Source organism: Pelecanus crispus, chromosome 7 (assembly GCF_030463565.1).
Source record: "Pelecanus crispus isolate bPelCri1 chromosome 7, bPelCri1.pri, whole genome shotgun sequence".
NCBI classification, from domain to species: Eukaryota; Metazoa; Chordata; class Aves; order Pelecaniformes; family Pelecanidae; genus Pelecanus; species Pelecanus crispus.
In genome coordinates, this window is record NC_134649.1 from 27,833,631 (window position 1) to 27,851,095 (window position 17,465).

Below are 17,465 nucleotides of genomic sequence, written 5' to 3' on the forward strand. Positions count from 1 at the left end.
TTGGTGGGTAATTTTGCTAGTTAACCTAGAGAAGTTAATCAAGAATACTAATAAGTTATTTAAAAACAAAACAAAAAATAATGGTTGTGAAGTCTTTGTCTTCAGACAAACTTTTGTTGGAGCATTACTGCAAAAATGTGGGAGTGTGCACATCTGGATAATCTAGCAGACTTTTGTAAAGAATTTGGAGCAGAAGTCCCTAACTTCTATCTTGGTTGAGGAGATGCACTGAGGCAACAAAATACAGCCTGCTGACCAATCGGGGTTTGGCAGATGCCAGTTCTGACTGCTTTTGTCTGTTGCACTTAACTTCTATCAGCCCATGCCTCTGAGGACAGCCTAGCTGCAGCATCACACAGCCAGCAGTAACAAGGCAAGTGTGCCCAGTGATGGGTCAGAAGAAACACCCCAGCACACAACTCAAGAGGAAAGATTGTGAGTGGTGTTCCTTCCTGCCTCTGGGAGCCCTGTTGTCAGTCCCCTGTGGACCTGTTTGAGGGGCAGCAGTTTGTAGCATCTATGGTGTTACTTGACGAGGATCACTAGGGAACAGCTTTGCAGCTATTGCTCATGTTTCCTCCACTGGGCAAACCTTAGCTCAAACAGAGCCAAGGCTGTTAGAAACTGCCTGTATCATCTTGGCTTTCTCACCTGATGCAAGGGAACCTGATGCAAGGGAAATAGTGACCATTTGATCCACTTACTCTCACATGCATTGCAAGTTACGCCTGTTCTAGTAACTGGGGAATGAATTACACTTTTTATTTCAAAAATTACTGGAAGAGAATTCTAGGGGCAACTTGTTCTCTTGCATATCCAGGGAGTCTTAACAGTTTTAATTCATAGGATAATAATATAGTTTCTGAAATCTGTGATGTGTGCTTCTGCATCATTATAGCTTGCTTCAATTCCCAGTGCTATTAGAGAAAAATACTGAGAAATCTGATGGGAAGGTGTAAAGAAGACAGAAACCGTTCTCAGCAGTGGCCAATGACAGGGCAAGAGGGAATGCACACAAATTGAAACACATGAAATTCTGTCTGAACATAGGACAGCAATTTTTTTACTGTGGTGGCTGTTGAACACTGGTACAGATTGCCCAGAGAGATTGTGGAGTCACCATTCCAGGAGATGCTCAAGACCTGACTGCATGTGATCCTGGGCAACTGGCTTGAGCCCAACTTGAGCAGGGCGGGACTGGACTAGGCAATCTGCAGAGGCCCCTTTTAACCTCAGTTATTCTGTGATTCTGTGTAATATATGAACTGATAATAAAAGCACCATGTCTCAGTATTATCATATGGCTAAACATACAGCTAGTGGTTCATAAAGGAAGCTTTGTATATTTGCATAATAAGAACCATTTTAGATTACTGTTGTTATAGAGACACCAAAAAAAGCAATTTGACTTTACTTTTCACTGCTGATGTTTTTACAGGTCTACCCCATCTCATACCTAAGAATCTCCATGAGTCCTATTCTGCACATGCAAAACAAAGAGGCATTATTGGCTCTCCCCCTGGGTGTGACACTGACATTTGCAGTCCATTTTCACGATAACTCTGGAGATACTTTTCATTCACATAATTCTGTGCTCAACTTTGCAACAAACAGGTAGGTATCTTATCATGGGTGTTAATTACAGAGAACAAAAATAGCCAAATACACATAGCCCAGCTGCAGCAAGGAACAAAGATTGTTCCAAAGATATCAAGTGAAGATATAGCTTGAACTGCGATTAGCAAAGAAAAGATTTCATCTCTGCAGTCTTCAGAGGCACCATAGCAGAAAGAAGAGTTCCAGTTAGCAATCGATATTCTCTAGCAAATGGAAAGTTGCCCAGATAAGCATGATCCCTAGTGGGGCCTGCTGGGGTACGTTTCTGCTTTAAGTGACTGTATCATCAGATTGCATACATCAGTGGCCTGTATAAACAATTGATCTTACTAGCGTTTGCCTCATCTTGCCTCTTTTCTCGTAGTGCTTTGTTACACTGACTTACTTAAGTCTTACATAAGATGGTGAAATTTCTGGATCGGGGACTGTCTCTTCAGATATGCTTGTACAGCCTGTGCACAGCAAAGCCAGGCCACAAAAGGCCTTCGGTCTCTGCCTCAGAGAATAACAAATATTATAAAACAGCCTTCTTTGGTCATTAGTAAACAACCACTAATTCCATTACTGTAACATAGCTTGTTTTCTGCAGAGCACCTTGCAATTACAGCGCAGTGATCGTGATTAAAAGGGGAAAAAAAAGTGGGGGTCGAATACAAGATTTTTTTCTTTTTCCTACCTAAATGATCTGCAGAAATTTCTACAGCATACAGAAGTCCCTGAGAGCACTGCCTTAGCTTCCAAAATAGACATGACAGAGCTGCTTCAGCATAGGGCTAATTATTAGCCCTAGAGAGAGAAGCACTGTTCATTAACCTCAGGTGCAGCATTGTGGTGACCCAGCTCTACTGCTGTCAAGACCATCACTATCTCTGCGTGGTGCTGCCAGGGTGGCAGTCTTTGTGCTGGGTGCACTTATAAGTGCTTAGTGTGTAAGTGCATTTGGGAATGCTGAATTTTGGTAAATATCAGAACTCAGAATCAAATGTGATTTGGCTCTGTAAAGTTACGGCTGGAAAGCTGCATATTGGTGTTTAAATTTCTTTGCTTCTTAACTCCCTGAGAAAAGGGAAGAGAGACACATTACCTCATTCTGAAGTTCTACAATTCTTAAAATTAGGAAGTAGTTCTCATACGTAATTATGACCTCAGTAGTCCCTCAGCATAACAATATGAGAACTGAAATTTGCCTCAGTAGCACCTAAATAATTTTTGTATTTTCCTTATTTTGTCAGATTTTATTAGAAGATAACCATCGCTGAAAACAAGAAGTCAACTGTCTAAAGAGAGTTCAGTAATTACTATTTATTGTAGAGATAATGACATTAGCAAACTTGCTTTAACATAAAAGCACTTCTTTTTATCTGTAGAGATGACTTTGTACAGATTGGGAAAGGAGCCACAAACAACACATTTGTAATCCGGACTGTAAATGTAGGTTTGACCTTGCTTAAAGTCTGGGATGCAGAACACAGTGGAATTGCAGACTATGTCCCACTTCCTGTGCAACATGCCATTTTTCCTGAACTCACAGATGTGGTGGTAGGTGATGTCCTCTGTTTGAGTACTTCACTGATAAACCAAGAAGGTAGGTGGCACTTCAGTTGCTGTGTTTTTGCAGCTATATAATTTAACATCAGTGTGACTTTTCTTCATTTGCAGGAAAACTAAATGCATAATTTATGATGTTTGTTCAGAATCAAATGTCACTGTTCTCGTTAATGATAAAAATAGGTTTGATCAACTCCTCTAATTTTAATTGTACCATGCAATATGTCGCTTGTATTGAATTCATGAGTATCAGACTTAAGACATTTCCATTCCATTAGCTTGAAAGGCTTGTTTTTTATGGGAATCATGCAGAGTCAGGACTGTCTTACTTCACTCCCTGTATTTGATTCTTAGTATTAACGGGCTTTTGTTAGAGTAACTGTCAAGTCAGTTTGCTGTTGGGTGGCCAGCCTTCCACCACATGAGACCCTAGGATCTAGTTTCTGTGAATTGGGAAGTGTGTGTACCCATGCTGCCCATGCAGTGGGTACATACATACAGACACCAATGTGATAATGAAATGCTTCAGTTAGCATAATTTGTTGAACAGTGTCCAAATGCTGTGTCTTCTCAGGCCTGTCAGGTGTGTGGAGCTCCTCACTAAGTAGCGTTCTTCAAGTTGACTCCAGGACTGGTGTAGCAGTGGCAAGGGATTCTGGTGTTGTCACTGTCTATTATGAGATTCCTGGATTACTTAAAACATACAGAGAGGTAAGACACTGTTAAATCCTACCAGAACTGCTAAAGTTTGTTTGCTTCAGGTGCTTTTTCACCAAAAAAGTATTCTGTGATTTTTTTTTTTTTTGTTATAAATATTTAGAAACATTATTTTTAAAGGAAAAAGTATTAGAAATGCAAATGGTTGGAAAGTATTTGGTATGTGTCCAAACATGTCATGTCTTTTTTTTTTTAATCATCTGTGTTAAGGAGATTAACTTAGCATAATAGTTGCTATTTCTATTTTTAGCCTATACTGTTCTTATATTGTACATTTTGATTCCTTTGCTTGGCTAAGTTGTTCCCAGATGCTAAACAGTTTTTGAGTATGGCTGCTTTTATGAATGAAGTTTCACTGCAGGATCAACAAGAACTTTCTAAAGTGTTGTGCCATATTACTGTGCATCACTGATCACATTTTGAGTAGTTCACTCAAATTATTTTGTTTTTCTACAGTGCAGTCGTACTGTTGACACAATTCACTGTATCAGCTAACATAAGCACTAGATACTCTTTTTAAACTAAATTTAGACATAGAGGTTTATGCCTATTAATTTATGGGGGTTGGGTAGAAAGAAAAAAAAAAAAGCTTTTACTAGCTTAAATTGCCTTGAAAGGCAGTTTCTGAAATTAGAGAAATGTAGCATTTCTTATAAAGGGAAACACAACCTCTTGGAGTCTCTCTTCTGTTATACATACAAGGATGTGTGTGTTTCACAATCAGTCCAGTCTGGTTTTGCCTTAATTTTTATTTGATAAAACAGTTTTTGGTAACAATGTACTGCATCCTTTTTTCAGATATTGATTAACATACCTCAGAGGACTACAGCAATGCATGTAAGCGGAGTGAAAACAAGCTTACAAGGAGCTGCATCCTCAAAAGTGATAGTTTCAATTGGGGAAAGAAATAAAAATTTGAAAGGTATGATGAAAAAAAATCCTTACGGTAATTATTTATTGCATGTTTGTATATTCCTGATAGGTGGTTTCGGTTTGTGTTTTGGTTTTTTGTTTTTAAGGGTCTGTGAAGCTGCTGTGGCAAGATCTCTATGAACTTGTAGTGCCTTTCTGGAATCCCAGGAGCTCTAGAAGAATCCTAGGGCCATGTTACAGAATTTGGAGGGTGTTCTGGGGCACTATTAAGATTTCACAACTAATAAAATCAGTAGATAATAGAAGTGTCATTTTTGATCATATCAAAAAAACTGTTAGTAGGCAATCAGCTGATTGTTTGCTTATTGCCACCTTGAAGTTACTATTTTTTCTTACTGAGCATGTTTAAACTAACTATCCTTAAATCATTTACAGAAATTATCTACAAATAGAATCAATACAATGATTAAGCATCATATTGTGTCCTTTATTTAATAAGCTGTATTTTGTTTGATTATGGTTCCTTCTGGGTTTTAGCTTAATGCTTAGCACTTGTTCAAATAGTATTTTATTGTGCCTTATGTAAGTTATTAGCCTACCAAAAAAACATCTTGCCAGATACTAAAATGTAAATCAAGACTTCCAGGATCATATAAGTTATTCAACAGACACATCTGAGCTGAAAGTTCTAACTAGTTCATTCTTTCCTGTAAATAAATTATTCCTGTCAAAAATACCCACAACATATAAAATTTTCATTTGCTGTCTCCTTGGGATTAGACCTGGGATACAACAGCTGACTATGATTTCCAGCTATTTTAAGATCATCATAACCTTGTGAAACTATTTCAGAAGGTGGCAGAATAACCTGATATTTCAAGCCATGGTTTTGCTTTTAATTAATTAAAAAGGAATTAGTTTAGAATTATTAAATTAATTAGAGATTAATTTTTTTTCTTCCTGTTAGGAGACTGCTTGCCTGCTCAAATTGAAGCCATTGCTGAATTACAACCACAGTCCATTATCAGTTGCCATCTAGATTTTAACAATGATGCATTTGACTTCCCAGCACGTGATATTTTTATAACGGAACCTGGATTTGATGCAGCTTCAGGTAAGATGAGACAAGATGCCACACTCCAGGCAGACACTTTGAATTCTGCTGTGGTTTAGTCCAAATGCCCTTTGAGCCAGGAGATTTCCTTCTGAGGCCTCTGAGCTTTGCTGTGTAGGATCATAGAATTATAGAATCGTTTAGGTTGGAAAAGACCTTTAAGATCATCCAGTCCAACCATTAACCGAACACCACCAAGTCCACCACTAAAACCTTTAAGGGTAGAGTAATAATTTCATGTTTCCTGGCTTGGTGGCTGGATTATTTTTTAATGAAAGTAAAAACTAGGAATCATTAAGGTTGGAAAGGACCTCTAAGATCATCAGTCCAGCCATCAACCCAACACCACCATGTCCACTAAACTATGTCCCGGAGTGCCACGTCTACACATTTTTTGAACTCTTCCAGGGATGGTGACTCCACCACCTCTCTGGGCAGCCTGTTCCAATGCTTGACCACCCTTTCCGTAAAGAAATTTTTCCTAATATCCAATCTAAACCTCCCCTGACACAGCTTGAGGCCATTTCTTCTTGTCCTATCGCTAGCTACTTGGGAGAAGAGACCAACACCCACCTCACTACAACCTCCTTTCAGGTAGTTGTAGAGAGCAATAAGGTCTCCCCTCAGCCTCCTCTTCTCCAGGCTAAACAATCCCAGTTCCCTTAGCTGCTCCTCATAAGACTTATGCTCCAGACCCTTCACCAGCTTTGTTGCCCTTCTCTGAACACGCTCCAGCACCTCAATGTCCTTCTTGTACTAAGGGGCCCAAAACTGGACACAGTATTCGAGGTGCGGCCTCACCAGTGCCGAGTACAGGGGGACAATCACCTCCCTGCTCCTGCTGGCCACACTATTCCTGATACAAGCCAGGATGCTGTTGGCCTTCTTGGCCACTTGGGCACACTGCTGGCTCATGTTCAGCCGGCTGTCAACCAACACCCCCAGGTCCTTTTCTGCCAGGCAGCTTTCCAGCCACCCTTCCCCAAGCCTGTAGCGTTGCATGGGGTTGTTGTGACTGAAGTGCAAGACCTGGCACTTGGCCTTGTTGAAAGTCACACAGTTGGCCTCAGCCCATTGTTCCAGCCTATCCAAGTCCCTCTGCAGGGCCATCCTACCCTTGAGCAGATCAACACTTCCACCCAGTTTGGTGTCATCTGCAAATTTACTGAGGGTGCACTCAATCCCCTCTCCAGATCGTTAATAAAGATATTAACCAAGACTGGCCCCAAAACAGAGCCCTGGGGAACACCACTCGTGACCAGTCGCCAACTGGATTTTACTCCATTCACCACAAGTCTCTGGGCTTGGCCACCCGGCCAGTTTTTTACCCAGTGAAGAGTACGCCCTTCCATGCCATGAGCCACCAGCTTCCTTAGGAGAATGCTGTGGGATACAATGTCAAAGGCTTTACTGAAGATAGATAGATGATGTCCACAGCCTTTCCTTCATCCAACAGGTGGGTCACCAGGTCACAGAAGGAGACCAGGTTGGTCAAGCAGGACCTGACTTTCATGAACCCATGCTGGCTGGGCCTGATCCCCTGGTTGACCTGCACATTCCTGTTGAGCGCACTCAGTATGAACCGCTCCATAATCTTCCCTGGCACTGAGGTCAGGCTGACAGGCCTGTAGTTCCCTGGACCCTCCTTCTGGCCCTTCTTGTAGGTGAGCATCACATTGGCAAGCCTCCAGTCATCAGGGACCTCCCCTGTTAACCAGGACTGCTGATAAATGATGGAGAGTGGCTTGGCAAGCTCCTCTGCCAGCTCCCTCAATACTCTTGGGTGGATCCCTTCCAGCCCCATAGACTTGTGAGTGTCCAGGTGGTGTAGCAGGTCATTAACTGCTTCCTCCTGGATTATGGGGGCTCCATACTGCTCCCCGTCCCTATCTTCCAGCTCAGGGGGCTGAATACCCTGGGGATGACTGGTCTGGCTATTAAACACAGAGGCAAAGAAGGCATTAAGTACCTCAGCCTTTTCTTCATCCTTAGTGACAATGTTCCTCCCCACATCCAGCAAAGGATGGAGATTCTCCTTGGCTCTCTTTTTGTTGTTAATGTATTTGTAAAAATGCTTTTTGTTATCTCTTACAACAGCGGCCAGATTTAGTTCTAGTAAGTCATCTCAGGCTTCAGTGAGTTGTTAACCTGTACTCTTCTTGTTTTAACTCTAGGGTTTTCTGCATAGGACAAAGACATTTATTTGTTTTCAGAGAAAGACAGAAATCAGTGGCAGCCCATTTCATATGTTTTTCAGAGTAGTAGTAGTAAATCAGGAAGAAACTCAGAAGCATTATTTTACTGGGGCCAAGGGGGGACGGGACACACACACAAACTTTGATACGTTTTTTTGACCACAAATTTAGGTCCTAATTTTGCAAATTACTACTCATGTGTTTGTAGGTATGTGGACAGTCCAATGGTACCTTGAGACAGAAGTGATGGTATTGCAGAATGTAGACATAATACACTGGGGTCGCATGCTTTATAGAGCTAGCACCTGCCATCTTTTACTCCAGCTGAACTGTACGAAAATAGATTGCCTTGTATATAACTTAATTTAGAAAAGAGTATCAGGCCCTGGATTTTTTAAACTACGGAAGCAAAACACTTCCTTCTTCAGCTGCTACAAATGAGCACTCAGGTGACAAATATTCCAAAATGGGGTATCTTTGCAGCTGTAAACATCCAGTGGCTGTTTTAGGTGTTTACTTGCCATACATCAGTGCCTTTACCATATACTTAAATGCAGTGGAAGTTAAGACGAGGGGTAAGAGAAGCAATCATGAGTTTTGATGTCTGTGTACTAAGGATCTTTAGGTTTCACCAACTTATGCTCTACAGAGTCAAATATTCTTTGTGTTTCATACTGGCCTTTTAAAAGCCCTGCCACTGTAGTTATTGCAGTATAACTAACCTCAGTGATTAAAATGAGGGAAATAGCGTAAATGTGAAAATTTAGTGAAAGTAATACATTTTCATAGAATCATAGAATCGTTTAGGTTGGAAAAGACCTTTAAGATCATCCAGTCCAACCATTAACCTACACTATCAAGTCCACACTAAACCAATCAGGGGTAGACTAGACTAAACCATGTCCCCAAGTGCCACATCTGCCCGTTTTTTGAACACTTCCAGGGATATTTTTTTTGCATTCTTTGTATTCTGCAATATAAACATTTCTGGAATTTATCATGCTTTCAAACTTTCCTCTGCAACCCGAGTGCTCTAAGTTCTTATGAAAGGTAGAATTCATATGTATCCCCAAAACAGCATGAACTGGGACTTAAAAGGAGGAGAAATCACTAGATACTGTGGAAACGGAAATAAAACTGTGAAAGTTTACAACATGTGTTAGTGTTACATCACTATAACATGATTTACAAAAGAACCAAAACACCATGGGCTGTATGGAAATAACATTAATTATCTGTTAGATTAGTCCCTGTACCCATTGTGTAAAACACTATTATACCTTGCATAATAGTGGCTGTCTCTGTTACTCTGTTAGGGAAAGGAAATAAGGGGAAAACATGTACCTAGCAAGTTCTGCTTGTTACTTATGCTTTGTATTTTCCACACTGGGGGAATTTTTTACTATCTTTATCACTAATAATAGAAAAATAGGTCCCATAAGAGACTAGAAACATGGTGGATATCTAACCTTTAAAGAAGCTTTTATAAATAATAAACCATGTCTCCACAGAACTGATGATGGTGATGGTAACTGACTAAAATTTTAACATTAGGCGAAGAGAATATGAAATAAGATGTTAAATTTTGTTTTCAGTAAAGCCTTTCTATCAATATTAGCATAAATGTTATATCCAAAGTGGAACTGATTCTCACTGTCATATTAAAGTAAAATGTGACTGGAAACTGCCATTTTAGTGTTTTTATCATGACGTTTAGTTTGGGACAAGAAATATCTTCTGTTGTTTTAGCACTGGGATTGTGATGCTTGGACCAGCAAGACACACCATCCCATTCACCTGCACACTCCTGATCTTGCTGTTTGTTGAATTTTCCCACCTTTTTTAGCTCTTACCTAAAGATGTCACAGAAATCTCACTCTGCATGGAGAAAAAGCCATAAAGATAAGCTTTAACAGTCAAGCTGCTTTTGTTTCTATAGGACATTACACCTGTTCCATCACAATGCACAGGCTTACTGACAAGCAGCTGAAGCATCTCAGCATGAGTAAAACTGCACTCAGAGTTACAGCTTCAATCCAAGGCAGCCACTTCTCTGGGGAGCAGATCAGCACTGAGGTGCCATTCAATCCTGGCTTTTATGCTGACCAAACGGAAATGCTTTTAAGTAACCATTACACAAGCTCTGATGTGAAAATATTTGGTGCCACTGAAATTCTTGATACCCTGGAGGTGAGTCTATTGCTGGTAACTATCACAGCACAGTTGAAAGCATTTTGAACTGTTACATGTAACTTTCTAACCAAAGGCACTCTGTGCCACCTTTACTATGTCAAGATTGTTCCTGAGATGATTTGGAAATACTCATCTTGGAATGTATTCCTCCTCAGTTTTCACTTTTGCTTTGGGGTAGTAGAAATGTGTCAGGCTCACCTGTGTGCTCGTTGGCATGTATTAACCAGCTCACAGGTGGGGAAGCAGAAAATCTGCCTGATCTGTAGTGGCAGGGGTAGGTTCTTGCCCACTTAGTAGCTTGACTGCCCATGGCTCACATAGCCCAGTAAGCGATGCTTCAATTTTTTTGCCTCTGTGGGGTTAGCCCAGACCCACAGAAACAGCAGTTAATAAGGCAACCTTAACTATAAACAGGGGTGAAGCGCTGCAGGTGTCACTGTAAAGTTACAACCAAGTCCAGCCCCTGCTGAGGGGTGAGTTTCTGTGGAATAACATATTTCTGACATGTGGCCTGGAAGATGGATGTGTGCTGTGCTTTCTGAAACAGTCTGTTTCAGGTTGTTTTTTTTTCCTCGGCAGGTGAAATGTGGTTCACCAACAGTGAAGGCGTTTGAGAAAGAGAAGTTCTACGGGCTGCCTAGTTACGTAGTCTACACCGTTAGTCTGGCTGATCCAAGAGTTTCAAGCCAGGGATCCTTATCAACCACTCTAACTATCTCTAGTCCTATGACTGACCAGTCTATCACTATCTCAGTGACAGTGATTTACTTGACTGACAGAACCAGTGCACCAGTGAGACGTAAGCTTATCTCTAGACTTCATATGTCAGAATAAAACTCTTAACTTCCATTAATGTTCATGACGTTCTAAAATTTGGTGTGTTAAAATCTGAGCTGGCAGCTACTGTTATCATTGACATGTAAGCTGCTCACTGTGACCAGAAGACTTGAATACAATTGTTTGTTATGACTGAAGCTGAGTATATTTTCCTTTTGGGTCAGCCCAAAATACTGTGTTGAAGTTGGCATAAATATTGCAGTGCTAAAGTGTCTGAAAGTAATTTTTTTTTTTGTTGTTGTTCTGATTTTATTTACTTTCAAGCATGCCTTGTTATTTTGAAAACAGATTAACATTTTGGGGCTGAGAAAGTAAGAATGCGTTGTTATTGTTATTGACAAATTTTGAAGAATGTATTGGAAATAGTCACTAGAATTGAAGTCATATTATCTAAGTTGAATACACTTTTTTGCTATAAATAAAATCCTTCTTTTGGCTATTTCAGTTTGAGTTAAGAAGTGTTAACTCTTAAAGCAGATTGGAGAAGATGCTCTTTTAACTCAATATTGTCTCCTCTTAATTGATTCTACAGATGGAGCCAGTTTATTCCAGCACTTTCTTGATTCTTACCAAGTAATGTTCTTCACACTTTTTGCACTATTAGCAGGGACAGCTGTTGTAATTATAGGTAAGAGAATGAAAGATTGCAGAAGTATTTTTTTTCCTTAACTTCTTATAATGCATTAGCTGTAAGATATAAAGGAATTAATTTCCATGCGAAATGATTTTGTTGTTTTGTTGTTGTTGGTTTTATTGGTTTTTTGTTTGTTTGTTTTTACAATGTCTTGCAGCCTATCATGCAGTTTTCTCACCGAAAGAACAGCACAGTCATCCAGCATTTACCCCAAGGACAGCTCCTCAGCAGAGCCATAACAGTAAGCAGCTATTATCTGGTTATAAATAAATTAATTGATTAGTCTAGCTAGAATCATAGAATACCAGGTTGGAAGGGATGTCAAGGATCATCTGGTCCAACCTTTCTTGGCAAAAGCACAGTCTAGACAAGATGGCCCAGCACCATGTCCAGCCAAATCTTAAAACTGTCCAATGTTGGGGAATCCACCACTTCCCTGGGGAGGTTATTCCAATGGCTGATTGTTCTCATTGTGAAAAATTTTCCTCTTGTGTCCAATCAGAATCTTCCCAGGAGTAACTTGTACCCATTACCCCTCATCTTTTCCATGTGGCTCCTTGTATAAAGGGTGTCTCTATCTTCTTTGTAGCCACCCTTTAAATACTGGAACATGGTGATAAGGTCTCCCCTTCTTTTCTCAAGGCTGAACAAACCCCGTTCTCTCAGCCTTTCCTTATATGGCAGGCTTCCCAGTCCTTTGATCATCTTTGTGGCCCTTCTCTGGACCCTCTCCAGCCTGTCCACATCTTTTTTGTACCATGGGGACCAAAACTGAACACAGTATTCCAGGTGTGGCCTGACACGTGCCGAGTAGAGTGGGATAATGACTTTATCTCTGCTGGTGATGCCCTTGTTGATGCAACCCAGTATCCTCTTGGCTTTCTTTGCTGGAGCAGCACACTGTTCACTCATATTGATTGAGCTTGTTGTCCACCAGGACCCCCAGGTCCCTTTCCACAGAGATGTTCCCCAGCCAGGTAGATCCCAGCCTGTGCTGCACTCCTGGATTATGTTTTCCCAGGTGCAGGACCTTACATTTGCCTTGGTTGAACTTCATAAAGTTCTTGTTAGCCCACTCTTCTAGCCTATCCAGGTCTTCCTGCAGGGTGGCTTTCCCTTCCAAAGTGTCCACTTCCCCACTCAGTTTGGTATCATTGGCAAACTTCATCAGGGTATACTTGATCCCATCATCCAGATCATTTATGAAGATATTAAACAGCGTTGGACCCAATATCAATCCCTGGGGGACCCCACCTGTGACAGGTTGCCAGTTTGACAAGGAGCTATTTACTACCACCCTCTGGGTGCGGCCTGTCAGCCAGTTCCCCACCCACCGCACAGACCACTTCTCTAGACTGCAATGCATCAGTTTCTCTAGGAGGAGGCTGTGGGAAACCGTATCAAAAGCCTTGGAGAAATCTACCACTCATCCCATGTCAACTGAGCAGGTTACTTTGTTGTAGAAGGCAATCAGGTTTGTCAAGCATGATCTGTCCTTGGTGAATCCATGCTGGCTTTCTCCAATCACGTGCTTCATTTGACTTGTGATAGCCCCCAGGAGGGTTCGTTCCGTTACTTTCCCAGGGACTGAAATAAGACTGATGGGCCTATAATTTCCTGGGCCATCCTTTAAGCCCTTCTTGTAGGTGGGGGTGACATTACCCTTCTTTCAGTCTTCTGGGGCGTCCCCCGATCTCCATGACTTCTCAAAGTCACAACGCCAGCCAGCTCTCTTAACACCCTCGGGTGGTTGGGTTGTCAGGGCCCATCGGTTTGTAGGGGTGTCAAGCTCCTGTAATAGTTCACACAACTCTTCCTTCACTGATGGTGGGTCTGTGTTTGCATCAGCGTGTTTTTTTGTTCCCAAGGCCAGGGGCCCAACAGTGCTAGTAAAGACAGAGGTGAAGAAAGTGTTGAGAACCTCTGCCTTTTCAGCATTATTGGTGACTAATTCAGCTCTCCTGTTTAACAGAGCGCCAATATTTTCCTTCTGTTTCTGCTTGTTATGTACCTGAAGAACCCTTTCTTGTAGTTTTTGACATCTCTGGCCAATTCAAGCTGAGCTTTTGCTTTTCTAACTGCATCTCTGCACACCCTGGCAATGCCCTTGTAGTTCTCAACAGGTATTCATCCACTTTTCCATCTCTGGTACACTTCTCTCTTGGTTTTGGGCAGACTCAGAAGCTCGCAGTTAAGCCAAAAGGGTCTCTTGCTTCCTTTACTTCCCTTACCTTTGAAGGGGATGAACTGATTTTGTGCTTCCAGGAGAGCATTCTTGAAAAACTCCCAGCACGCACTAGCTCCTTTATCCTCCATGGGAGCTTCCTACAGAATCCCTCCCAACTGAGCTCTGAGCGAGCTGAAATTTGCTCTTCTAATATCTGAAATGTTTGTCTTAGTAACCTTCCGCATGCTCAGCAGGATCCCAAATGCCACAAAATTGTGATCGCTGCAGTCAAGGCTATCACTAACTGAGATATTACAAAGGAGGTTTTGTGTTTGAATTGAATATAGGGAGGTTTGACTATGAGAAGGCCTGTATACTGAATTACATCACAACAAGCACTGTGCCAGTTCCTAGGAAATTTGTTGCCCATCCTCCTGCTCCACCCCCCAACCTCCCCTTTACCCATTACTATTTCTTTTGAAACTTTTGGTCAGCTTCAGCCACGTTGGAAATAGGGAGAGGGTTAAAAGTGTAAGAATTCATGCAAATCACCAGATGGGTAGAGGAGAGAGATCCACAATCTTGCTCCTGCCGGGGGAAGTAAAGTAGAGGTCAGCTGCTGATAACAATGTGCTTGGCAGCAGCTGGCTGGTTAGTCAGTTTATGCGACATCACATTAGCTGCAGCATGTGCTTCATTTCTTGTGCTGTCCGCGTGCTGTGAGGTACTGTGAACTGGGGCTGCTGTAAGAGACAGGGAAGGGCAACTGTTAGGGGGCAAAGGACACAAGTCTATAGAACACTCAGTTGTGTTGCACAAGGAACAGTTTGTTCCTTCACTGCTTTTGACCTTGCAGTCATGTTTATCTGTATTTTTTGACATCATATTTATTCCCCATTTTACCTATTTACAGTGTTGCAGAATCAAACTCTTTCAGAAATATGCAAAAAATACCCATTCACTTGGAAGCTCTGTAATCAATAGTGGCTATTAAAACAAAATTGACATTATTATAGATGTATTTAAGTTACGGTGAGCTTCAGTCCTGTTTGTAAAAACACATCTGACATGTCAGATAAAATAAGGCAAATTCAAACTGAAAGTTATTTGCTGAGGTGAAACGTGTTGTGCCCCCCTCAGTAGAGTAATCAATTCTTTAATTAAAAAGTTCTTAATAGGAAGACCTGCAAAATTTTGATGCTTATAAGATGTCTTTTCAACAGGCAATAAGCTAAAGGGGTTATTTCACTTTGAATGGATCATTAGACTCATTTGCCAGGTGTTCCAGCAGATGATCAACAGCAGTTATTTGTTTCTTACTTTTTCCACCATTCCTGAGTATGACCGGGTTTTTTTTCCTTTTCCCCTGTGTTTCAGGTTTCTCTGTATCACCTGCACCTTCCTTCAGTCCTCAGTCCTCAAGCAGGAAAACAAGCCCATCATCCACACTCTGGAGCACTGATTATGGTTCACGTTAGAGACAGCAGGACTCATCTTCATGCAGTAGGGCTAGGGGGGGTGGAAATCAGTGCCTTTATTTTTAAGAAATTTAAGAACTTTTGCAGTTTCAATATAATTCAAGTCATCTCTTGAATGTAACTAGCTTCGTAATTTTTTTTTTTTCTATTTAGAGCTCTGTGAATTTTTTTTTTATTTCAGTGCTTCAGTTCTCTAAAAGTTATTTTATTTGCTGTTTTATACTCAGTTGACAAGGATGACTGGACAAAAAGCAGTGTTTATGCTAAGCTAGCTTTCTTGCACTCTTCAAGCAACTAGAAGTTATGTCTAAGTGATAGTGATAAAAAATTTTTATTTACTTTTTGTAAAACTTAACTTTCTTTTTAATGAACTTTTTAAAAAAGGGAAATAGAAAAACAGGTCAAATATGAGCCAAAAATACGAAGGATTGTATATTTCAAAGAACTAATTTTTTATTTTGAGTTCCAAAGACTCAGGAATGTACTGCACTGATAAGTGTTCTTACGTTAGCCTTACAATGTGATTCATCACCATATTTTGCTGGTTTAACATTAGGAATGCTGGAACAACTGTGAATAATTTGGAGGTTTTTTACAACAACAACAACAAAAAAAACCCCAAAACAAAACTGTCTTAGTGTGGCTTTCTTTGGGTACAACTGCAGTATTCCTTTCTTGTTACTGTAAGCACTTTTTTTGGACTGGGAATGTGAAAGCATGTGCCTTCTAAGAGGACCTTTCTTCTGGTAGTAAATATTTTTAATTGAAGGCAATTATCTTAACTGTGTTCTGATATAAATATAATACATTTATATAGGTCATTTCACACATAGAAGTACCTCAGTAGACACTGGGCCTCCTTTTATTGCCACTAGTCACCTGGTGCTCTGGGAAGTGGCTTATTTCACAGTTACAATGAGTGACCTTTTCAGTTGGTTCAATCTGCTTGTCTCTGTGCACAAACTGATACAGCCACACCCAGAATTGTCATTTAAACTATACAGTAAGATATTAGTGGTATGAACAGACTTTGGAATATTTGTACAATAATATCCTACTAATAAGTGCTCACTTGTAAGTCTGTAAAATACAATGTAGCATTTAATTGTGTAAGTATTAATGTGGGGGTGTTTTGGTTGACTTTTTGGTTTTCTTCTTGACTAGCTAAGACACACAGATACAAAAGGCACAATTCTGGGTACATCAGAAAGTACTCTGCTAAACCAGGCAGCTGAGTACTGTGTGCTCAGGTGTATTTTGCTTTCTAAACAAGATGGCAGTGAGGTATGCTGACTTGAGCTTTTTTCCAAATTAATTTTAAACAGATGAGAAGAAAAACTTGGTTCCAATTCTTAGTCCTAAAGTACTTCCCTGAGAATAGGAAAAAAAAAAGATATTTCAGTTGGAATCCTTTATTTTGAGGATTATGATTATAATCACAGTAACTTTTAACAGATAAGGGCTTTGTTTACATATAACAAGTATCACAGTTTTAATTGTCAGTAATATTCTGGCTGCCTGAACCCTCCTGAGGACCATAATGAAAGTGATCACAATTGTTCTATTTCAAAGAACAAAATATTTAATACAAAATATATTGTGTGCAGAACTATGTGGGCAAATAGAGGAATGGAATGCAGACACAGTTTATGGCATACGGTTTTGGTTTCACGCAGTATTACAAAAAACCAACTTGTTACATGTTGTTTTATTGAGTCTTGTGTAACTTATTGGCTAGTTTTGGAGAAGTTGTGCCTTACATGCTAATACTACTTAAAATTGACAATTTGGATGTAAATAATAATAATTTGTACCTGTATAATTTAATAAAGCTTTGTAAGATTCCTTTAGTATGCTGTTGATGAACTTTCTTGTGTTTTGGCTATTCAGAATTTAGCACTAGACTGTAGTAATTGTACTTCACCTCCTACAGCCCCTCAGTATTTGCAGTCATGATTTTACATTCTTAATTTTCAGTTTTGTTGACAATGTGATTTTTTTGATATATTTTGACAATTTTTCATCTAATATTTGTTGTCAGGGGCTTTTCCCAGTTTTCACTAAGCATCTTCAATTCCTGTCTAAGTCAGCA

General features: G+C 40.3%; 1 protein-coding gene across 1 annotated transcript in view; it reads left to right on the forward strand.

Moving 5' to 3' along the window:
- The window catches only part of NUP210 (nucleoporin 210), a 93,508-nt gene extending 77,996 nt beyond the window's left edge, over positions 1 to 15,512 (forward strand). Inside the window, exons 32-41 of the mRNA XM_075714255.1 lie at positions 1,439 to 1,614; positions 2,985 to 3,202; positions 3,740 to 3,876; positions 4,681 to 4,804; positions 5,723 to 5,869; positions 10,004 to 10,254; positions 10,837 to 11,056; positions 11,627 to 11,722; positions 11,886 to 11,969; positions 15,273 to 15,512. Coding sequence (XP_075570370.1) covers positions 1,439 to 1,614; positions 2,985 to 3,202; positions 3,740 to 3,876; positions 4,681 to 4,804; positions 5,723 to 5,869; positions 10,004 to 10,254; positions 10,837 to 11,056; positions 11,627 to 11,722; positions 11,886 to 11,969; positions 15,273 to 15,373 — 1,554 coding nt within the window. The 3' untranslated portion in view covers positions 15,374 to 15,512. The remainder of the gene's footprint in view (positions 1 to 1,438; positions 1,615 to 2,984; positions 3,203 to 3,739; positions 3,877 to 4,680; positions 4,805 to 5,722; positions 5,870 to 10,003; positions 10,255 to 10,836; positions 11,057 to 11,626; positions 11,723 to 11,885; positions 11,970 to 15,272) is intronic.
- The last annotated feature ends 1,953 nt before the right edge of the window (positions 15,513 to 17,465 follow it).